The sequence below is a fragment of the Haliotis rubra genome, unplaced genomic scaffold (assembly GCF_003918875.1).
Source record: "Haliotis rubra isolate DU_JTF1 unplaced genomic scaffold, ASM391887v1 Scf1664, whole genome shotgun sequence".
NCBI classification, from domain to species: domain Eukaryota; kingdom Metazoa; phylum Mollusca; class Gastropoda; order Lepetellida; family Haliotidae; genus Haliotis; species Haliotis rubra.
The window spans coordinates 19,770-44,894 of NW_025765630.1; the positions used below are offsets into that span (position 1 = coordinate 19,770).

Below are 25,125 nucleotides of genomic sequence, written 5' to 3' on the forward strand. Positions count from 1 at the left end.
GGACTGTAATTCGTTCCCAAAACACACATTTTCTTGTTGTGTTCTATCTGCTTGTTGTCTCCCGCGTGAGGAACTCATTAACAAGATAATCTGTAAATAGGGAGAATGTGCAGGACGGTGTGGAAGATGGGTGGGACATCGTATATATTGACGGTGTGGAAGATGGGTGGTACATCGTTTATATTGACGGTGTGGAAGATGGGTGGGACATCGTATATATTGACGCTATGTGTCGAAGATGGGATAGGGCATCGTATGTATTGACGGTTTATGTGGAAGATGGGTGGGACATCGTATATATTGACACTACGTGTCAAAGATGGGATAGGGCATCGTATTTATTGACGGTTTATGTGGAAGATGGGTGGTACATCGTATATATTGACACTATGTGTCGAAGATGGGATAGGGCATCGTATTTATTGACGGTTTATGTGGAAGATGGGTAGGACATCGTATATATTGACACTATGTGTCAAAGATGGGATAGGACATCGTATATATTGACGGTATATACTGACGGTATATGTGGAAGATATGTGGAAGATATGTGGCACATAGTAGATATTGACGGAATATGTGGATTCATTTTGGAAGATGGTGGTACATCGTATATATTGACACTATGTGTCGAAGCTGGTATAGGGCATCGTATGTATTGACGGTTTATGTGGCAGATGGGTAGGACATCGTATGTTTTCACGGTATATGTGGAAGATGGGTGGTACATAGTATATATTGACACTATGTGTCGAAGATGGTATAGGGCATTGTATGTATTGACGGTTTCTGTGGCAGATGGGTAGGACATCGTATGTATTCACGGTATATGTGGAAGATGGGTGGTACATCGTATATATTGACACCATGTGTAAAAAACGAACGGGACATCCTGTATATTGATGGTATGTGTCAAAGATGGTTGGGACATCGTATATATTGACAGATGCGGGTAAGAGGTGGTCTTCAGCAACCCATGCTTTACTGACGGGATTGGGTAGGTCCGGCTCGCTGACTTGACTGATACAGGACATCGTATATATTGACAGATGCGGGTTAGAGGTGGTCTTCAGCAACCCATGCTTTACTGACGGGATTGGGTAGGTCCGGCTCGCTGACCTGACTGATAAAGGACATCGTATATATTGACAGATGCGGGTTAGAGGTGGTTTTCAGCAACCCATGCTTTACTGACGGGATTGGGTAGGTCCGGCTCGCTGACCTGACTGATACAGGTCATCGTATATATTGACAGATGCGGGTTAGAGGTGGTCTTCAGCAACCCATGCTTTACTGACGGGATGGGGTAGGTCCGGCTCGCTGACTTGACTGATACAGGTCATAATATTCCAATTGTTCATAATCGATGCTCAGGATTGAAATCTCTGGACCCTCTGGTACAGACTCTGTTATTTACTGACCGCCTCCATGTAGCTGAAATATTGTAACGTTAACAAACAAACAAACGTTAAAAGAAATTATTTTTTATTAATCCAATAATAATGTTTGAGGAATGAAATATAAGTATATTGGATAAATATAGGTGCAGCCACTTCCTGGGACATCTGACAGACTGTTATGTCTGTACGAAATCATAACGGTAAATGGTTTAACATCCATTCAACCTGTATGAGACCTCGTGTTCATATATTTTTATTTATTTTGTGTTATTTTTTAATTTATTTTTTAGTATATTTATATATATATATATAAATATATCGGTGCGGGGGGCGGGGACATGTCAGTAGAGAGATCAGTTACATCATATTTCAGAGCGATGCAATCTCACTAAACAATCGGATCACTAAAGAGGTTGCACCTTTTCATGATGTCATACACATATAGCATGGAGATGGATAACAGTTAGCAAAGGGGTAAAACACGAGTATAATGGTAACTTTGTTATGTACCTCATTACATTGAAAACTGCTGTGGAAAGTGACTAAAATGACGTTGTGAAGTATTGCTGTGGACTGAGGGTACTGTGTGACATTTAAGTGGAAGAATATGAGTATATGCAATGAAGGAGAGGTTGCCAGGTCTACCAACATCCTTACAAACCATTATGAAAAATCGAACATGGCTTCTTGTGTTGAACGTTTGTTTTACCAACCAACCTGTGTTGGACCGATGTTAAGTCAATGTTTTTTTTGTCAGGGAGACATCAAGTGGAATCATGTTTCAGAGCGATACACTTTCACAAAATACTGCGTACAAAACTAAACGAAAGAGTTCTTGTCTTTCAGGAGACAAATATGCTTTTTAGAAGGTTTCGAAATGCTACATTGGTTGTATTTAAGATTACACTTTCTCAGTTAAGTACATAGAAATCTGGATGGAAATGTGACAAGTGAGCCAATTGTCGCAGTGGTACTGAAAATAGGTGATCTAGACTACCATTTGCGTTGCCTAGGAAACGGTACATATCATACATACAAAGCATATTACATATGATAAAAGGTTTGCCCTCTAAGGAAAAAAAGCGAAGTCTAGTGATTGCTAAGTAAAAATCTAACAACTGTCGTCACCGTTGTGTGTTTTGAAAATGATAAAACAAAGAAGAATTGCTACGTATAAGGTCATTGTTGGACATTTACTTGGGATATGAGCATGTTAAATTGTCTTTAACTACTTCTTGGCGATCGTCAGTAATGAGTCATCATATGAGTAAATGAGTCATCATATAGAGTAATGAGTCATCATATAGAGTCACCATATAGAGTAATGAGTCATCATATAGAGTAATGAGTCATCATAGAGTCACCATATAAAGTACATACAAGAAATCAATATAATGTCAGATTTCATGATCAATGATAACAATAAGATGGCGACTCATGTGAGATGAACATATAGAGGGAGAGAAGCCAATTAGGTACAGCCAAAGATGCAGTGATGGGGCTAGTTTTATAGGCATTGGGCCAACTAGGCAAACATAGCAGATGGGCATGCAACTATGGTAAACAACATTATAGCATGCACATGCTAACATCGCTGATGCAGATATGTGTCCAAGTCACGTGAGGATGTCCCAAGTCAAGTGATGATGTCAGTATCCTTAGTTATGAAAACGACTAGTTCCTGACGACGGAGTTTTGATAGGTTGGCTCTGCGAAGGAAAAAAGATGTAAGTCAGTGATAATGGTGATACAGAATCCGCCATTGTGTGTACAACTTAACTCCCTTTCGCATTGTACAAAGAGATCTTTTACTCTACCATGACTACGTCAAATACTGGAATTTGAATGGACAATCAATACATCAATAAATGAATGAACTATCACTTTGGATTGAAAAATGCGTCTGATGTTATGACTGCTTCACAGCACACGCACACAACACTGTCGTACTTCTTCAGCTTGGCCACCAACATGACTGATGGAAATGTTAATAATAAAACATTTATTAAAACTCGAAAAATACAATTATATACAATTTTCCTTCACAATTATTAGGGAACCTCACTGTCATATTAACTTCTATTACAAGAATATTCAAACTCAATTGTCCAACCGTCAACAAGCAACTTTTAAAAAAAACCCAATAAATATCCTTTGTACACGATTTACAGATAACCATCCAGGTGTGTAAAGCATATGTTGCTTCCTTTTAGAGAGTAGCAATTCGGTTTTACATTTATCTAATTTTCAAACATATTAAGTTTAACTCCTAAATGATTAGGTTGTCATAGCAATTTGGCCATACGGTTTCTAATTCAGTTATTAAACATGGGCTATCAACTCGTTTGCAGTGAAACATATAGGTAACATACATATGAGTTATCATCGATGTTTCAACATGTGACAAACTACTATTATTTATGTTAAAAACCCATTTATTAATCATAAAACATCCTTTATGCATGTATAATTAATGTATAAAGTGTAGTATCTTAAAGACTCACAGGTGCTTTGTGAAAGATCAAGCATTTTATCTCAAACCACAATATGTGATTCCGGATTAAAACAGATGCCGAACGATGCATGCGAATCCCTAAACTAACGTTTAGTTTCAGACTATATATAATGATAGTAAAAAATAAACCAATTTAAATTAAAAAAGAGCCCAAGTGAGATGGGAAATTCAGAACCTGACGAAATCTAGACTTGCTCAATATGGGGCTTTATGCAGGGCTAGGTAGTAAAGAAATTAATGTGGTTCAGGGAACTGTGAGACAGACTTGCGGATCCCAAGTGAATCTTATGGTCAGGCTCGGTGATGTAATTTATCTGACCGCCGTCATCTCATTCGAATATTTTAGTGTGCGACTGAAACAACAAATTGTATAACTGGCTTGTTCTCAGTTCTGATGCTATTAAAGTAATAGCTACAAGTCAGAGGTCAACTTACCGTCGTCGTCTTTCTGTGCTTTGGTTGGTTTTACTTTCTTGTCTTTTGCTAGGGTTAAAAAAAGGGATAAATACAGATAAGGACATCATGTTGTTTTACAGCACGGATATACATGTACCACTGATTAACAGGATTTATATAGAACTGTTAAACAGGTCCATGTACCGCTGATAAACAGGACTTATAAAGAACTGTTAAACAGGACCATGTACCGCTGATAAACAGGACTTATATAGAACTGTTAAGCAGGACCATGTACCACTGATAAACAGGACTTATATAGAACTGTAAACAGGACCATGTACCACTGATGCACAAGACTTATATAGAACTGTTAAGCAGGACCATGTACCGCTGATAAACAGGACGTATATAGAACTGTTAAGCAGGACCATGTACCGCTGATAAACAGGACTCTATGTAACACTAACTTACAAAACGAGAGTTGTTGAAAAATGATTTTCCACAAAGAATATTTTTTAGAGTTTTTATATAAAAAGTAGGATTTGGAAGCATATTTTAATACTGCATATGTGAATATGTCTCTACGCAGCAATGGTGATGTGATTAAGTATTCCATTTTCATGTAGAGTACCAAACCATATCATGTTTTTAGATAATATCAATGGATGAGGATAAACATTGTTGAGCCAAATTTGAAGGTTTATCCAAAAGGTTTGCGTCTAACTGTTATCAACTTTTTTCATTTTGACCAATTCCTTTTTTGTATAAATAATACCTTGTAGAAATCTATGTTGAAAGTCAATAAGCTTGTATCTTGTAATCCCTTTCTATATACTTTAAATACATTTTGCAATCGAAATCACTTTCAGGAAATAAAAGCTGCCATTTATTACAAATGTTTGGATGTTTATCAGTGCAAATAAGTTTATTATAAAAAATCTGGAACGGGAATTGGTACCACTGGTATAAGGCATGTAACCACTGATTACCAGGGATACGTATCACTCACTCACATAGCTATGTACCACTGATAGAATATATTATGTACCGCCGATAAATATGATCATGTACCACCGACAAATAGGACCATGTACCGCTAATAAATAGGACTATGTACCACTAACTTACAAACAGGTATATGAACCACTGATAAACATGGCTATGTATCACTCATAACAGTATCACGTACCACTGATAAGCAGGACCATGTGCTAAGGAGGATTAGGCACCACTAACAAACAGGACATTAAACCATAATTAACATGAAAGAGTCTAGAACAGCTTCTACTGAGAAGGTTATTGACAAAGAGTGTGCGCACATAAACAGTGATTGTTTCAAGTCAGTTCACCAACAGCTGAGTGTGAGAAGTGAATTCCAAACCATCGTGTATTGCTACATCTGTGAACATCATTTGTGAAACACACAATCCCTGACAGGGTGTCGAGATGCAGAGGATGTCGAGATGCGGAGGATGACATCTTGGACATATCTGGAACTTGACGGTTGATAGCCTTGCTGCACAGGCAGTTTTAATGTTGTACATTATTGAACTCTATATTACTATGAACCAGGAACCATCATTATAGTAAATTAGAACTCACAACCCGCGGAGTGAGGCAGCTGTGCGTGTTGCGTTTCTTTAGACCTCTGGGCCACCAGTTTTCATCACTGATATCATGAAAACCGGGGTGAGTGAGGATGTTAGTTTCGTTTTATGTCGCTTCTAGCAATATTCCAGCAATATCATATTGGGGGATACCAAAAATAGACTTCACACATTGTAACCCATGTGGGAATCGAATCCAGGCCTATGCAAATGCTTTAATCTCGAGGCTATCCCGCCGCCCCCAACCAGATCAGATGGTAAAGCATAGCTGTGTTGAGTAAATATGCACCCTACATAGTCAATGTGCATTTTGTACGACTCCGCACAACTATGTGGTGTCTTTATCAACGTCTTAGTACCTCTTTGTTTTCGTATGTTATTGCTCGTTTCAAGCTGGATGTCACCGTAGGATTGGCCCGAAGCAGTTCCTGTGAACATACAAAATTTCAGCATACACTGAGATTCAAATTAAAATGCTTGCCCACTAGATGAGGTTTATTTGTGTATCATCTTCTAGACACTAGGTTGGCTGACGCTGTGGGCGTCTCCAATTTCAGGCAAAACCAGTTTTAGCCTATATCAAAGTGTGATTGAGCATTTCGGGTGATAGAGGCGAAGACGGTCATTCGAGTTGTTTTGTTGTTGTTGCTGCTGTTGTTTAACGTACTCATCAATATTCCAGTTAAATGGGATCAAAGACAAGCCAGGGATCAAAGGCACCAGCGTCGATCTAAGCAATTGGGATGTGATGACATGTGTCAACAAAGACAGACAGCACGACCTCCTGACCCCGTTAGTCGCCTCTATCGACAAGCATGGATCTTTACAGATTTACCGCACAGTGAAGATAGTTATTAATATATTATAATACATGTGGATATGAGCTGCATGTCATCAAGTGTGTCGTCGTGGCACAGAAGAAAACATATTCCTGGAAGGTGTCGGAGTTGATTGGTTTTCTCTATCGAGAGCCCCAGCATAACATCGGACACCATGATGTTCAGCAGATGGTCGCACGTAGCTTAACACAGGTCTGATCGTATCTTATTTTCGTGTGATAAACCTATGATACCCTTGTGTGTAGACACGCAAACTCAAACTAACTTTAAGTAGTTATGATAATTGCAGAATCTTTATCGTCACGACGGCCTATTTCCATCATTCTGCTTGTGTTGGAATTCTGACTAATTGATATAGGCCTCCTATTACCACTTAAATATGATTAATCCTCAGAAAAGCCCCGTGAAAGGAGGACCCCGATTAACTTTAATATCTGATTCGTGTGTTTGAAACCAGCAACAGTTTACCAGTCTCTTGGCGTGTGTTTGCTTCATCTTCAAATCCAAGGTTGCCATAGATGTAAATGGGATCGTCATCTGGAACATTGTGTTATTTCAGAATAAATTACATAGAATTGTAGGACAGTCTGCTTGATTTGGCAGAAAAGCTCATGTATACTTTGTCAACGCCACAAGGACAGATAGAAGGAACACAGATTGGTATCTGAAAAGCAGGTTTTAATCGTAAAATTCCTTAAACTTCGTTAAGTCGTAGTTCGTTATTGTGAAAGGATTTAAGCTTCAGAACAGAGGTTTTAATTTGTTATGACAAGGAATAGTAATTGAGGTAGCTAAACATTGCTGTACCGTAATGTGACGCGCAAGTCTTGTCATAATGAACGAGTTTTACTTCTAAACATTCCATATCCCTGTTTGCCTATTGGGTCGTTTATCTTGTTGCTTGGGTTATGACTTCATTTCAAGGCTACTGTGTAGAATTCGTAGGCACTGCAGGCTTCAAGTTTAGATGGTCCAGCTACTGTTACCTGAGTTCTGCATTCTATGTTAAAATAATCAGGTGTTGTTTTTTATTTGATTGTTGTTTAACCCCGCACTCAGCAATATTCCAGCGCTATGGTAGCGGTCTGTAAATAATAGTCTGGACCAGACATTCCGGTGATCAATAGCATGAGCATTGATCTACGCAATTTGATACGATGACATGTGTCAAGCAAGTCAGAGTGAGTGAGTGAGTTAATATTTATCGTCACATCGGCAATACCAAGCCAGAGAGCCTGACAATCTGATCCCGTTAGTCGCCTCTGAGGACAAGCATGGGCTGTTGAGAACCAATTCTAGCTCGGATCTTCATGGTTAGTAGAATTAGTTTTGTGCCTGATCGATTGCAGACGCCGGCGAAAGATATCTGCATATTTCCAAAACCACGTTCATTACCTCTAACTGGGGTCATTCCAAGTGCGCAGTACGTATTATCAGCACCTGGAACATGTAACAAGTCATTTGCCAAAGGCCAAAATACCAGACAAATTAATTTCCAAAACTGACATATTGCTCTGTCTAAAGTCTTCACTTAATTTGGCTTAACAGAACGATCATCTTCCGAAACCTGCCAATACCGACACCTGTATAATCCGGCACACAGCCAAAACCGGCATACAAGTTTGGTCCCGCCATTTTACAAGGATGGTATGACCATTAAAACATTGTCTAATCCGGCATCTGTCTATTCCGTATTCCGGCACGGCTTTCCGGTCCCAACAAGCAATTTTAACTGTAATCAACACTGTCTAAACCGGCATGGGTATGAGCAGTCCAACGAAGGTCCCATGATCCAATACACTAATTAATCCTCTTATAATCCACGCTAGATAATCAGGAAGTAGTGACTGCGTGGTGAAGGTCCATTAATCCAATACACTCATCTCGGCACGCTAGATAATCAGGAAGAAGAGATTGGCGAGTGTAAATGGCAGCCATGTTCGAACATGATCGTCACTGTCTAATCCGGTATTCTGTCTAAACCGGCACCCCACGGGACCGAAATGAAATGCCGGTTTAGACAAGATGCCGGATTAGACAGTAACGATCATGTTCGAACACGGCTGCCACTTACACTCGCCAATCTCTCTATTCACTGTCTAAACTGGCATTTTCATTTCGGTCCCGTGGGGTGCCGGTTTAGACAGGTTTCACTGTATATATGGACTGTATAAAATGGTGCTATACCCCCACTTGGCAGTTCCACGGCCTCGTACATCTGTTGGCTCCCTCCAACATCTGTCCTGGTGGTCTGTGCAGTTCTAGTACACATGCAAAATCAAAATTGGAATATTTTACAATCTGTGCTCTAGATAAACACATTCTTGTTTATCAGACATTGGGATATATTAATTCAAATATATGGTTCGTTACTCTGCATTGCCCTTTTGTGAGTTTTGAGGGGAGCACGTTACATGGGTTGGCAATTCCTTTATTGCAATGGATGCGAGATGTAGGTATTAATACCGTTATTAAACATCTACACCGAAACCTTGTGTCCATAGCAATCAAAAAGAGGTCAATCCATACAAGGTGATACTCTTCATCCCACCAACTGCCACTTAAGAAGTTCACAAAGTTGTATAACTGTACAATAGACAAAGGTCTCTACTAACTGACAAGTAAGCTTTTGTGATTTATATCAAATACAGTTTTATACTTTTTTAAATAGCCTTTTAAAATTCAATTTTAAATACATATGCAAAATATTCAAATGTTGGGCCGTAACTTTAATTTAGTGGGGAATAAACAGCAGAAAGGGCTATCTGGCTCCACGTCATGTTCCGTTTTTAGTATATTATCACCATAACTAAGTATGTTTACCAGTTACACAAGCTAACTATTGGGTAAACAGTTCCCCCAGTAAAATACACCTACCTCTGTGGATTCTCAATAGCTGGAATAAAAACGCAGTTGTCAATGTCATATTCAGAGCAATACTATTCTAAATACTATTTTACAACAGAATTTACAGTCATTTGAGAGGTTCTCGGATGTTATACAAAGTATAGTAGATACTAATGTAAAGTAATCATATAAGGCAATGTAAGTTAGTCATATATGTGTGTCCAGCTATGTGCATATTTCATAACTGACGGTATCAAGTTATACCACAAATACACTTACGTTTTGCAGTCTTCATTCTCCTCCTCTGGTAGATAATGATGATGAGGAGGAAGATGATGATGAGGATGAGGATGACCAGGCCAGATCCTGTTGCTATGACCGACACTGGAGAGGCATAGTCCCCGATCAAAGAGTAAGCTTGCACTGTGGCAGAACAGAAAGAACAGATTATCAAAATGAAGAAACGAATGCACTCTATTTGAAGATGTATGAGAAGATTTGCCTCAGATGTTTTACAAGGGTTGACGTGTTCTACACGGTGTACACACAGTCTTCACGACCACGACAACCACAGTGTCATTGATTGGTTCCAGATGTACCTCTTGCGGGTCAAAGGACATTCATGATTTTTGACACATGTTTATATTGTACATTCTTAGATGCTTCGGTGAAAGATCAAAGACGCACAGTACTTTATGAGACGACTGTGTACATTCTTTGCATTACGTCATAAGCCATTCTAGTCTGCCCCCCTCGTAATCGAACACTTTGGCATTACATCACAATGTAACCGACATCACGACATTCACCCGGCTAACATCACTGGTGGAAACATTACGTTTATGTTTTACGACGGATAACATGTCTCAGTTCGACTCACAATTTACCAGTGACACGGCAACGTGTTCACGTGTGTTTACATTCCCACAATGCATCCCTGGAATGTCGCATGACTTGTAATCTTTATATGGATGCACTAATCTAAACTTACGTTGGTAGTAAAAATGTGATGTTCATATTGTCCCATATGATATACTTTAATCACAGATATAATTAAAATAATTTAGAGAAGACATTTAACCCGAACGTAAACCAGTCATTAAACTGTTCATCATTTGTTTTTTTCTAGTAACGTTCGTCTGAACATACGGGCAGACAGATCAATAGAACAGCGCGTCAGTTAGCCATGAACGAGGAGTCTTGATTTAGGTCACCGACACAGTCGTTTGTTTTCCGCCTTAGATTAATTGTAATTAGTCTAAGAAAGTATTTAATTTGGCATCCTAGAAAAGAAATACAGTTCTCTCTACCACCATGTATAGTGTAATAAAGCACACGTTCGCCCTGAACTAGTATAACGTTAACGTTTAACTATAATAATTCAAGGCGAAAGTGTGCTTTATTGCACTATGCACGATGGTAGAGCGAACTGTATTTCTTACGAATATATTCTTTGCGAATATATATTTCATATTTCTTCTAAGGAACTGTACTCTGTTTTAACATAGATGATAAGCTGTCCAATCATCATGTAAAACATTAACCACAAAGTCCGTTTTGCCAACGTCTAGGCAGAACACATGTCAGCGATATTGGGGCTACTCACAGACTTCGATGCCTGTTTGTGCAGTTGATGTCCCTTGTCTATTGGTAGCAGAGCACGATAGGTTCCCCGAATCAGAAGATGACACGTGTTTAAGAAACGTCTGCCCGTAACTGATATTGCCGCTGTGATGCCACATGTAGGAGGTGACGGCAGGGTTTGCATCGTCAACGACACATTCAACTTCAACGACATGCCCAGCCATGACACTGATGACATCTTGCCTTGTTGACAGGTGGATATCCGGTGGATCTTATGTCAGACACAAGGTTTGAAAAAGAACGACAGCATCAAACATTCACAGTATACAATGCACAATATCATCAGACATTTATTCCCTGTAAAAAGAATCCATCGGATGATATATAAATATAAGTGTGAAAACCACATCCATTAGAAATTTCTTGCAAATGCAGGGTCGACTGTACAACTGCACAATTCCACATATTATGAGCATGTGTTTACGAATCACTATCGAAATAGTGATGCTACCAAGCATTCGAGAAAAACACTTCCCTCCACCTGTCTACCATAAAAACAATTGGCAGCTATAGTGAGACTATTACGCAGAGCCATACAATTTAATCGTAGTATTTCAGTTATTTTAACTTTCGGGTAAGTCTTCCTACATCGCCAGCGGCTGAAGGGATGGTGTAAATCCAGCTAGGGTCCATGCAGGTAACAAAAGTAATGTAAGTCCCCATGGTTCCTAGTATGGTGATCTACCTTCAGTTGTTGGCGATCTATAGACCCTGTTTTATATTGTATTGTCTTCTTTAATTAAAATCTTTTAGTTTGACATGCTAGTTTTATGTTCATATATGTGATATTCTAGTATTTTTACTGTCCATCGTCGACAGGTTTTACTCTCCAAAATGTTTTCATTCTTAATTGTATAAGTTGGTTTCGTCACGATATGGCTGAGATATTGCCGATGTGACGTTAAATATAAACTCACTCACTTTAGTGAGACTTTGAATGTGGTAACCTTGATTGAACAACTTCTAAGCAAGGGTCGTGTGACGCTCTTGTATCATACAGCCTTATGGAGAGTTTTACTGGAGACTAAACTTGCTATTTGTGCCAAATGCATTATACTATAATTTGAAAATAAACTGCATTTGATGGTCACTGATTGGGTAAAGAAAGTAGGTTATTGTGAATCCCATAATCTTTCAGTAAAAGTGAGTGAGTGAGTTGAGTTTTACGCCGCACTCAACACTATTCCAGCTACATGGCGGTGGTCTGTAAATAATCGAGTCTGGACTAGACAATCCAGTGATCAACAGCATCAGCATCGATCTGCGCAATTGGGAACCGATGACATATGTCAACCAAGTCAGTGAGCCTGACCACCCGACCCCGTTAGTCGCCTCTTACGACAAGCATGGGTTACTGAAGACACATTCTAACCCGGACCTTCACGGTGCTTTCAGTAAAAGGGAGCATTGTGAGTTCACCATTTACCTTCACTGGAACCAAGCCAGTCAATGTAACATGTGAACAAACTGATGTAACAAACAAGGGCTAACATAACGTTACCTTCAGTATTTAGCACTGATGTGACGTCAGGGCGTTAAGGACAGCTTTGCAATTCATGTGCAATTATATACTTGAACGATAATCTTGATTGTTCTCAGTCTGTCATCGCAAAACTAATTCCCCAGTAGTATATACAATGAGTGTCCGGGATCAAGTCCAACAAAAGCCTCTGCAAAGCCTTATTTCCCAAATAAGGCTTTGGTCGGACCCTTAGCTCTTGCTACCATTGTATCTACTACTTTTGTGCCCCCGTTGATTTCCCGCCCACAAGTGGCACTACTGTGACACTATGGCCTATAGAAAGATAGAAAGGTTCTAAAAAGTAATAAAAGTCCCCGGCAGCCACAATTCCCCAAGGGTGAAATCGAAACATGATGTTGCGCTTCTCCCAAGGGGAATTGCGTCGGCTGCCTTTCTCTCACCATGAGAGTGCCCCACTCAGCTAAGTGCTTTTCATCGCTATGCCGTGTTGACAGGGGTTTTAGATAAAACGGCACCACGCCAAAACGGAATCAAATTGGCGAAAACGGAACCATAATTTGTTTATCAATTAAATATTAGCTCTAAATAATAATAACTAAGTGCTGAACGATAATGATTTAAAATGGATACTTGCTGTTGACACGGTTGACTCTTCCATTCACATCTATGGGCTGACCAAATAAACTTGTCTCTTCTCAAAACATTAAGAACTTGTTGTTTTTAATGCAGTTATTAGTTTATTCTTTGTACTTAATGCACAGGCTACAAGTATGAATATGTTTCTTATCAAAACATTTTATAAACACTAGTTAATGAACACGCCTCGTGCATATTATTCCAAAGAAAACAGCGGCGTCTTTGATGGGTTGACAAGCTTCATTAAAACAACAACTCATGACTGCTCTGTTACAACTCAATGTCATGACTGCTCTGTCACAACTCAATGTCATTATACATGCTATATAAGACGTGGTTTTTCGTCAAAATGTACAGGCGACAATGGCTGTTAGGTGCTTGGCTTGCGAGAAGACTGTCCGCCGAAATCAACACGCTATCACTTGTGGTGGATGCGGAGGATGGACACACAGGACCTGTGGCATTGGCCTCAGCGTCCAAAGATACTGGCCTCAGCGTCCAAAAGAAGCAGTAAACTTAGTACATTATTTCCCTTTCTGCAGCATACTGTTTTAGAGGTAGAAAAACATTATGTTTATCTTGGTGTACTATTCACAAGCACTGATCGCTTTTGTAAAGCCATTAAACGGCTCTCTGACCAATCTTCTGGTGCAATGTTTGCTATATTTAGAAAAATTCGCTTGTCAGATATACCGGTCGACTGCCAACTTAAACTTTTTGATCAACTTGTTAAGCCTATTTTATTGTATGGTGCTGAGGTGTGGGGCTACGAAAACACTATTCAATTAGGACGTATTCATTAAAAATTTTGTACATACATATTGAAGGTAAAAACAACAACCCCAGACTTTATGGGTTTATGGTGACTTGGAAGATATCCACTTAGTATTTCTATCAAAGTGAGAATGTTATCATATTGGTGTAAATTATTATTATCTCATGGTAAACTATCAAAAGTAATGTATAAATTAATGTTCAATTTGCACAATTCTCAGGCAAATGCTAAATATCCGCTAATAGCGGAAGTAAAATCTGTCTTAGAGAATACAGGCTTTAGCTACATTTGGCAATTACAAGAATTTCAGAGTACCCATTGGCTGGTAAATAATGTTAAAACTGTACTCGTTGATCAGTTTCTACAAACTTGGAGAGAAAGTAAATCACAATCATCGAAAGGCCTATATTACAATATGTTTAAGGATAATCTTTATATTGAAACTTATTTGTTGCAACTTCCTCTAGATTTACGTATTTATACTACAAAACTTAGAACTTGTAACCACAGACTCCCTATTGAAACTGGTAGACGGCATAAAATTGATATAGAAAATAGATTGTGTACGTCATGCAAAAGTAAAATTGGGGATGAATTTCACTTAATATTAGAATGCAATGAGTTAAACGAATTACGAAACAAATATCTCCCTCTATATTATTGTAAACATCCCACTGTGGACAAATATATTTCACTTATGTCTATCACATACAAAACAATACTTGTTAAACTTGCTCTTTTTGTGAAATGGGGCTTGCGTACGCTCCGTTAATGTAGTATGTATTTGTTTCATTGTTTTGCACATGTATTTGTTTTACTCATGTCATGTAGACTCATGAGAACAAACTTTGAATTGAATTGACAATGGCTGTTAGGTGCTTGACTTGCGAGAAGACTGTCCGCCAAAAATCAACACCCTATCACTTGTGGTGGATGCGGAGGATGGACACACAGGACCTGTGGCACTGGCCTCAGCGTCCAAAGATACAGGGAGATTTGTTCAAGCGGCGAGGACTACCCCTTCCTTTGCAGTAAATGTCCAAGGCCTTCAGATACAATTGATGAACTCATTGAAGCGACAGGCATCAACTTAGAGATAAGTTTGCAGTCTGACCAGCCAGAGGACAAGTCAGTCGAAATGGAGCAGGAGCAGACTTCTGAGGACCAGCCGGCCGAAATGGAGCAGGGTCACGAGACCAGAGTCCCAGACCTGTCTGATATAAACATTTCTTCAGCTTACATTCCCGACGACCAAGATATCACACAAGAACGGTAATTTTAAAAAATAGAGTGCTAACACTAAAGTACAATGTAATGTGATGAAACGATATTGTGATGAAATGATATTGTGATGTAATGATGTTGTGATGTAATGATATTGTGATGTAATGTAATGTAATGTAATGTAATGTAATGTAATGTAATGTAATGTAATGAAATGAAATGATATGAGTGGTTCCGTTTTCGCCAATTGGTTTTTGGTACCGTTTTGACGCCGTTCAGTTTTAGCCTGAACCCGTTGACAGGAGGTAACATTGTGTCGTACGGTACGATAAATAATTCCTGTCTAACGAGCCCTCTCCCTGGCCCATCTCTCAAGTAGTACAAGTTCGGCTCGTCGGCTTTCATGACCACTATTTCTATGTTGTAAGTTTTGATTGACCATATTGGGTCAGTGGCTCGCTTACGGCTATCACCCTCGTGTTTCCCCGGCTGGTACAGATACCTCACTAGGGCCCTATCTGGTATCTGTTTCTCTTTCCCATGCAATGGAGCAGCCGACTCTGCCACTATTGATTTTAGTTTGATAGCGTCTGCCGGTTTCTTGCCGGTGAGACGGGTGGCTTCATGGTTGATTGCCGACAACCGCGACCCATTCAGTCGATCGCTTCCCCGGGTTGGCCATCTCCCTAGCATACTGATGCCCGAATAAGAGCTCAGCCAAAGTCCTATTAAATCTCTCAACTACGCCTTGGCTGCGATGGGCTCCGGCCGTGTCACACCTGACCTTTGTATCGTGTTTGGCTAGCAGTTGTGACACGACACCCATGAACTCCCGCCCGGGGTCAACTTGCAGCTCTGTTGGCCACGTCAGCGGACTGCGTTTGTATATGCGTTCGAATCCTCGGGTCTTTCGTTGTCAAGGGTTCGGCTTCCTTATAGCGACTGGCCACATCCACGACGGTTAAGACTTGTACCTCTTATCGTGGGGTAGGAACAGTAGGTCTGCCTGGTGAACGCTATTGGGTTGTTAATACCAAACTTCCTTCTAGGAACGTAGCGTGGTGGCGGCAAATAGATCTGCCACAGGGCTTGTTTTTCAAGCCACGTTTTGGCATCCTCCGGGGGTACTCGCGCCATTTTAGCCAGCTTATCTACAGCGCTAGCTCCTTTCCAGTACCCACACGGGCTATAGTAAATAGCCTCAAACTTTCTCTGGTTCCGTGACACCCCGATATGTACACCTATGTTCTTGGTTCAATTTTCTCATGCCCGTACGCGTACGTGTTTATCCCATCAACAGCTCTCCAACGTTTAGTGTCCATCGGCGACAGGGACGTCTTGTTTATAGTAAGTCCGTATATCCTATGGCCATCACTTCTAAGTGTGTTCATTTTATGTCTAAAGGTACGGGTCTTGAACAGGGCTTCCTTGAATCTGGCGTGTTTGATGTGTTGTTTAACCACGTACTTCTTAACACCCTTAGCCTTCCGGATCTCACCATTGTCGGCCTTCAGGATGGAGTACATCTTAGGTCTCAACCCTATGTACTGGGTGTGCCAGCACACTCGTCCTTCATCTTACCTAGGACCTCTTTATTTACTGTGCTGTGTATGGCATGGTCCTTGGGGTAGTCGCTGGTGTCATACAAATCGAGGTGTTTTTTCATGTTCTCGTACACATCCTCGGTTCTAATCTCCATCAGCAGGGAATCCGTGTCAGTGTACAGCACTTCACACCTGTCGTCGTACTGTTTCTTAAGCTTGTTGTAGTAAAATTCGTACATCAGGTGTTTGGATAAATCGAGGATGCTCATCCCCACGTAAACAGCCGGTTGAATTTGATGTGGCTTTTCTTCATGTGTAGGGCAACTAGGTCATCGGTGAATATCTTGCTACGGTTGAATGCCGGACTGGCTATCAGTCTCCTGAGCTTGTCTTCCTCATTCGACCGAACCAGCTTCACGGTCACGTGTTTCCTCAGGTTCTCCATACTCTTACCAAACACCGAGTTGTTCATGAGCTTATAGAGATTTTTCTCAAAGTCACTGGTGGCCTGCTTTCGGAGGTCTGTGTTCATTCTGATGTAGGGCTCCATCCATGGGCTCTGGTTGAACATGAGCACCCTGTGTATTTTGGTCAGCCTCATACCCAACGACAGGTACAGCTGTAGGTTGCGATAGAGAACGATGTACTTGGTCTTATTCATTAAGTTGGGCACGAGTTTTTCAACGTCTGCCACCCGCCCACCTAACAAGTTATGTTGGTACTCAGACATCCAGTCTGGGTTAACCCTCATACGTTCGGGGGCCAGGGGGTAACTGTTGTGTGATGTGTGCAATGCCTTGGGGTATTCTAAGTCAACCTCGAGGATATAACCTTTGTTCGAATCGTCCGCCATGCTCATAACATCGACCTCGTGCGATGCCCATTCGAATCCCCCTGTGGGTAGATACTGGCTCATGGCCCAGCCGTACAGGTTGTTGGCGTCGAGGTAGAGTATGTTGGTTGGTTTGCTCGGGTCTTTGCCTTTCACGTATTGATTATTTGCTTTCGCGTATCGTTTGGTTGCCATTGAAATCCTGCCTCGCAAGCCTTTCTCAATGAATAAGTGCATGTCGTAATCTGTGAGCAATTCCAACTTAACTCCGGTCTTTTTAAGCAAGGCATCCCACGACAGACCTGGGCTGGTGTAATACCATGCAGGGTCGAGTTTACACTGCTTGAAACATGTCCGCCTAAACGTCTCAAACACGTCGACTAACAGCAGTACATCTGTCCTCAAGTACAGGTCGTGGTAGTCACCCAGATTCTTACAACCCAGTTTATTCCATACTTTAATAGCGTGTGAGTAATCGTCTTGGGATATTTCCGAGTCGGTCAGATTGCTTTAAAATTCTCTGATGGGGGGTAGTCTGGTATCGGTGAACTTGGCCCAACCACCCATGTACTCATAGGGGTACACACCCTTCCTCATCAGCAGGGGTCTAGTCTCGGCGTCTGTGTATCGATCGGTAATAGGGAAGGTATCGTTGGCCTTGACCAGACTGTCGAGTGACGACAGGAAGAACTGAACTGAGTCGATGAACCTCAGATCATTCAAGCTGAAGGAGATGTATCTCTCCATGTTGTTGGGGATGCACGTAAGGTTGCCGTCGATTTTCGCGATGGCCTGCATGATCAAGTGAGAATCATACCCTCTCGTTGTGAAAGACCACGGGGATGTTTATTGTCTTAGGGTTGATTCTAAGCTTGAGGTTACACGAGCTGTGAGCGGCGCCTCTATACTTACCGGTTACGTGACAGTGATCTCTCACCGAATCACCGTGAAGTGGTGAGTCGCACACGTGACAATTAGTGCTACAGGCGTGAGCTAGCCAGTCGGCTTGGGTCATACGCATGGGGGCGACTGTATAAAGTGCATTCCTAATAATTTTTTCTTCCTCCTGCAAACACTTTAGAAACCTTTCAGCCGCGTCGGGACCCCTGTACACTACCGGACCTTTCGTTTCCCCATCACAACGGACGACCACGTATCCAAACCCACAGGCTTTGGATACGTCGCTGCTATACCCAGCGCTATGAAGACCGGTTCACGGTCCATTTGCCCCTTGGATGGTGTGTAGTACTGAGCGAGTGTGGGTTTATTGAGTGGTTCCAGCTGTTTACCCGTTAGTAGGTAGTATTCTCTCGCTGCGTCGTCGACATCGTTGAATGTTTGAAAGGCATGGTTTTCACGCCTGAGTTGTTCGTTTATGTATTTGATCCTCTGGAGGCGTTTTTTAGCGTACTCGGATTGTGCTGCCTGTAATTTCTCAATAGCGAGGTCGTGTTGTCGCTTCTTCTCTGCCTGTATTTCAGCCGCGTGTGACTCTCGTAGTTTCGAGAAGAGGAAATTACTCCTGGAAAATGCTAGGGCATTTACTAACGCCCCACCGACCATCATGGCAATCGTAGCCATCATATATCTACTTCATAATATTTTAAGGTAGTATCCTTTGTTTTACTAGGATGTCCTTTGTGGCCATCGCCATACCAAGGTTCATTATGAGCATATCCATATCCTGCAGGTTGAAATCTAGCTTGATAGTCGGTTGTTTAAGCACCATTTTGGTCAACCGAGCGTACCCTACGGCTAGACTGGCGACCACGGTCGCGTGGTATGCGTCGTTGACGAACGTTTTCCCCTCAGACATTATGTATATGATATAAAAATATATATTTTATTGCATGATATGTGGGTTGACCTCTAATTGCGGGGGTTTCTCCCTTGGTCGTGTATATAACCATGAGATAACCACGGCAGCAGTTACGCCTACAGCCAGCAAGAGTCGAGTCGGGTGAGTCATCGTAATAATTTTATGTTGGTTACACCACCGTTTTTTACCGGCAGCTACTCTCTTAGGATTCTTCTGCCTGGTGACTGTAGTTGGGGCCTCCACCAGTTGTGGGGTCTCCCCCAGTTGTAGGGTCTCCCCCAGTTGTAGGGTCTCCTCTGAAGGGGTCTGGGGTTCCCCCAATTGTGGTGTCTCCTCCTTTGCAGCATCCATCCTGTATACTATTATTATTATTTTTCCCCTCCTTAAATTGGCAATGCTTTGCCGTGATAATCGCCACCGTCACCGGGGCTAACAACATACCGTATTTCTGGTACAGCACGCAGCTGATAGAGCTCAGGGCCTGTTCAATAAAAGGGTCTTTCTCGAGGTCCTCCCACAGGTAAAGTCGGCGCTCCGGGGGGATGGGAAGGAAGTATGATGCAATACCAGTGTAAATCTGGGTCATAGCTGATCCTATAGTCTTCGTCATCTCTGCACCTAGTCTAGCCTCGTATCTAGCGTGCAGCTTATCGATTTCTTCGGCTGACATTTTGTGAATTTTATCTGGAGTGTACTCCCCAAAGTAATGTTTGGATTTGCCACCAACAGCCAACGCCACCAGTTTCTCTCGCTTGTCGTCACTCACCTGTGGTGATTGTGGCACCAACAGTTGTTCGAGTAGTTCATCACACTCCATCTTATAATGCAACAAGTAAGTTTTAGTTTTAACAATATAATATCCCCTATGCAGGCAAAACACAGAGAAATGAAGGTTAAGTTGCACACGACAAACACTTCAAATACCATAGTTATAACTAAACACTAAGCATTTGCTAAGCTTTGCTAAGCATTTGCTAAGCATTGCTAAGCTAAAACACCCTATAAGCCACGGGTTGGTCGGTGTTTAGTTTCAGCGAGCTGTTTCTTCACCCGTTCCCGTTCTAATTTACTCATCACATCGTTCTCTCTCAAACACTCCTCGAACGAATCCCTGTCCTTGCAGTGAAATAAGTCCACCCATCGCGTCTGCTCCCTGAGGTCTTTCAACACTGAGTTGAACTTCTGCGTTAGCACCCAGACGCTGTGATTTGCGTGCCAGCCGGAGAAGGCCAGGTACAATAGCACGTCTCTCTTTTTTGTAATCTCGCGATTAGCGCTGCAGTCGTCCAGTATGAACAGCGTCGACTCCCCTTTAAATTTCATATGGTAAGCATTCAACCAGTCCTGCAGGCGTGGTCCCGGGTCGACTCTGTGTACGTTCGTGTCCGTCATCACCCAAGGTCTTTCCGGCACGTTCTATTCATTTGCAGAGTAGGGCACATGATAACCCGTAGTCTCCCTCCAACATATCCAACATGAAAACGGTCTTCCCACAGCCAGTCTGCCCGCACACTATGGCGCAGTGTGGGTCGCGGGGCAAATCAATAAATGACTTGCACAAATCTCCCATTGTCTATATTAAGTTGCACGTCCATGATAACGTACAGATACAATTTCAACTTGCCAGCGGGTTGAGCCTTCTTGGTAATCTGGATTGTTATCCCCTCGCTGCCGTTGTCTATGCGGCGACCGCTACCGTGCAGTTTATTGTCATCCGTGGATTGCATGTCCAACCACAGCGCGTACTTGGTGGTCAGGTTTTCACCGATCTGCATGGAGGATAGGTCCAGGTCTTTGGTTATGTATGGATGTTGTTTGATGGCCGGTAGCTTTTTTTATCTCATCCCACTGCTGGTATGCCCTCATACCATGACTGAACAGCTGGTTGGGCACGCCCTCGGTGGTCACTTCCACCTTTTCAATCTCGGGGTTGAAAAACTTCTCGCTGTCCCTTCGGAATGGCTCGTAATCCTCCACTGGGACGACCAGGATGCCTTTCATTGATCGCGCCGGCACTTGTACAGCCGGCCGTTGACGATTATTACGACGCAGTTGAAAATAGAGACAACATCAAGCCGTTGGTACGAGACTATGCCAAGTTTACCGTCGATAAGAAGGGCACGCTGCGATTGAAGGCTCACCCGGGGGTCGATATCATAAAAAAAGACGGGAAGCCATATGCTTTGTCAACACTCACCAGTCGACCTGGTGGGAGTCAACTGCTCCGTGAGGAACTAGGCTTCATAGATTACGGTGGTGCAAGCTTCCCCCGAAAAAATATTGGCCACGTACCATAACAAACCCTTGCCAGGGCTCAAATTTCCCCTGAGGGAACTGCGAGGCCTTGACGAAGCCTTGAAACATGTACGCGGAGAACTCGTTAACAACATGGGGAAACTGAACGAAGTTGACTAACGCATCGCTCGCGAGAAAATAAAACCCACCGAAACGGAGGACGATGATATGAAATGACGCATCGAGGAGAGAATAAAAACTTGGAAGACGAGAGATGGACTCGGTTGGAATCCGCTTCCTCGAACCGGGAAGCCCTCCAATCCCAGATCAGTCGTGTACGGGAACCATCGATCGAGTCCTAAATCAAGACACCACGCTAGCTGGCAGGATCCGAATCCTCTTCCGAGAGCAAGGCATCACCATCGCCAGCATTGTGACTGCATTGGGCTTCATCATATCAACCCTGGTGGTGTCATTGACAGGGGGTACCCCCACGCCTGCACCAACACCCACAGGTGGCGTCAAAGACTGGATAAAAAAACACCTGAAATCCCTCGGGGAAGCCCTGGCTAAACTGGTTGGTAAGGCCGCCGAAGCCCTGCCCAGCATCCTGGGTAGCATCGTCTCGTTGCTGCTGAGCGCACTGGCTAAAACTGCCACGTGGCTCAGTCAAAACCTGTGGGCAGCCATTGTCACCCTGGCGGGTTTGGTGTACGTAGCGGCTAAGGAATTTTTAGCCAAATAAGTCCCAACCCGACCGCGACCCCGCCAACCACCAGGGCCGTTTTACGATCGATGTGCTGGTGATTGGACGTCTGAACATGTGCAGGCTGGGGCTGTGGGGGTGTTTGTTGAACCCTAGGCTCCGGGGATGGCGCCAATATACCCGTTTCACCGGTCGTGGGTGGTGGGACGTGGGGGGTGTTTACATCGAGGTTGAGGCCCAACTTTTGGTCCGCCGTGGCTATGACTATTTCGTTGTTGTAGCCGACCACTTTTTTTACCCTAAGTTGCATATCGCTCGGAGCCATGTACAGCCCCACGTCGAACACGTAGTCGACTTTTGACCTGGCGTATTCCAACACGTTTTGGTAGCGTTTGATGGCACTCAGGAGATCAACTGGAGCATTGATGGCATCCTCAACGTTGACAACGAACTGTTTCTGAGCGTCGTAAGCAGTCCCCTTGCCGAGGATGTTGGAGCGCGTTTGCGTCTGCACACCCAACAGCGCCCACACGTACGTTCGAACCGAGTCGTTTAACCTGATTACCCCGGCACGAGTGAACCCTTTCGACGTTTCCAGCATGAACATTTTCCAGTCATCAGCTGCCCCCTGCTCGAACCTCCAGACTCGGTAATCCTTGCTGTTGTCGAAAGCCATGTAACGGTCATCCCACTCGTTGGTTGTGAGGTGATGATACGACTTGTAACCCCATTATTTGAACTTCTCGCTGGCTTCCACGAGGGGCATGTTGTGAACTATGGGGATACCCAACCCGTGGTTTGGGCCTGGCAGACGCCAATCCGTCTTCGTGTTTAGTTCGAATTTGTTGCAAATACGTTCGTAGGCCCGTCTATCGTACTGGTTGTTTACTGGGTTCCACGCCTTTTCCTGTGGGAGCGGGGTGCTGATTTCTTTGAGGATACGCCTGACCTGGTAGTACACGTCAAACGTGAACACAGACTGACTCAGCGGTCCACGCCGAGTGTCGGTCAATGTCACACCACACCCCGTTGTAGCGCACCACACAGCGAAGTTGAGTTGATTCTGCCAGAACTGCATCGGTTTGTTGAACCAAGAGTGAACTACGTTAGCGTTAGTCACCGAAAACTTATACTTATCGAACACATCAATGAACTGGGCGTCAAAATACAACCCATCAGTGACCACGATCTTCATGTGGGGGAAATCTATGTCCAGTTTAGGGTAAAACACACCAGGGAAGTACATTTTAAAACTATTATATAATGAGTTTATATACTCTAACATGTACATAACACTTCCAGGAATAACGAGCGGTGAGGCCGTTCAGCTGACACACACGATCGATAACACGTCAAATAAACTCGAAGTCGCACTGTGCAATATCACCTACCTACTGCGATGGACTAACATCAACGGTAGCAGCAATAAGCTGTTCGTCAGTGGCGCCCATAACCAGATAATCGCCGGCTACTACAGCGTGTGCTCACTAAGCGACGAGGTCTTCAAACCCTTGGAAGCCGAACTCAAGATGAACGACTCAAACGGCACAGTGGTGTTAACCAACAACGGAACCAACCCCTTGAGGCTCGGCCGACCATTGGCGAGGACACTAGGGATACCGCCTGACGAGATAAAACCAACGACTACCGTCACAGGCACGAAGTTACCCGACCTAGTACCGTACCGAGAGCTGTGCATTCATCTCAACCAGGTGAGCACAACGAACAACATTCAAGGGGGTCACCCTTCCACTATACTGAGAGCCGTACCGGTGAAAATGGAGAAATACAACAACGGTAGAACCGAGTCGTTTTCAACGCGGCAGTATAAGAGCTTGACTCAGGGCAACATCCCTGAGCTGATAATATCGGTGTTAGATATAAATCATAATCCCGTGAATATAGGATACCTCAGCATAACGCTGCACATAAAATGACCAGTGCACAAGGCCCCGGAATGAAGTTGAAAAAATGCATCAATGCGGGGATCTCCGACCTCGGGGACACACGTGGATTCGACGACCCCGGAGTAGATGGTAAATTGTACGCCTTGCAACTGAAAAACAACATTTACAAACGCGTTGAAGTCCCCTCCATCGGTGGTACTAGCAATCTAAGTGATAAAGTAGATACCTCAAGAGTGGTAGTCAACACTAAGTACGCCCTAGTCAACACCGGTGATAAATGGATGTTATACCCATCGTTCGGAGGCAAACTGTTCGACTTAGACGATGTTGAGAGCACTACCGTCGCCCGAAACAAACCATATACGCTCGTCTTCACAGAAGATGACAAGTGGGTGTTGCTACCTGATAAAGACGACTGGTTTCTCAATATTAAGCTCGGCTCCCCCTATGTTTTACGGATAACAAAGACAACTACCTAAACAAAGTCGTGAACAACAGAACCCTGCTAGTGGCTTATGTCCCTGCTCAGAGACGTAGCGTAGTCATCAGCCCACTATGGCAGCCCATATGCTATCGAGTAAACCGGGCATGCAAAACATGGTATTGCAGTTGGTGTCTGAATTCGAAGGTGTGGTCACCATCCTGGAGAGTATACCGGTTAACTCAACACTGGTCATCCAAGTCTACCTAGGGGAACCATTGCGGGATGATGT

General features: G+C 42.9%; 1 protein-coding gene across 2 annotated transcripts; it reads right to left on the reverse strand.

Annotated features, from left to right (window-relative positions):
- Window positions 1-3,028: 3,028 nt before the first annotated feature.
- LOC124272109 lies at window positions 3,029-11,492 on the reverse strand. 2 transcript variants are annotated; one of them, XM_046707264.1, is made up of 9 exons: window positions 11,214-11,492; window positions 9,887-10,024; window positions 9,638-9,656; window positions 8,948-9,021; window positions 8,156-8,200; window positions 7,229-7,297; window positions 6,281-6,349; window positions 4,351-4,398; window positions 3,029-3,109 (listed from the first exon to the last, which is right to left on the reverse strand). In XM_046707264.1, exons 1-9 carry the CDS (start codon window positions 11,413-11,415, stop codon window positions 3,075-3,077), a joined length of 699 nt encoding a protein of 232 aa, XP_046563220.1. In that variant the 5' UTR covers window positions 11,416-11,492; the 3' UTR covers window positions 3,029-3,074. The 2 variants fall into 2 exon arrangements, with proteins under 2 accessions (XP_046563220.1, XP_046563219.1); XM_046707263.1 differs by having other exon boundaries at window positions 9,887-10,030.
- Between the last annotated feature and the right edge of the window lie 13,633 nt (window positions 11,493-25,125).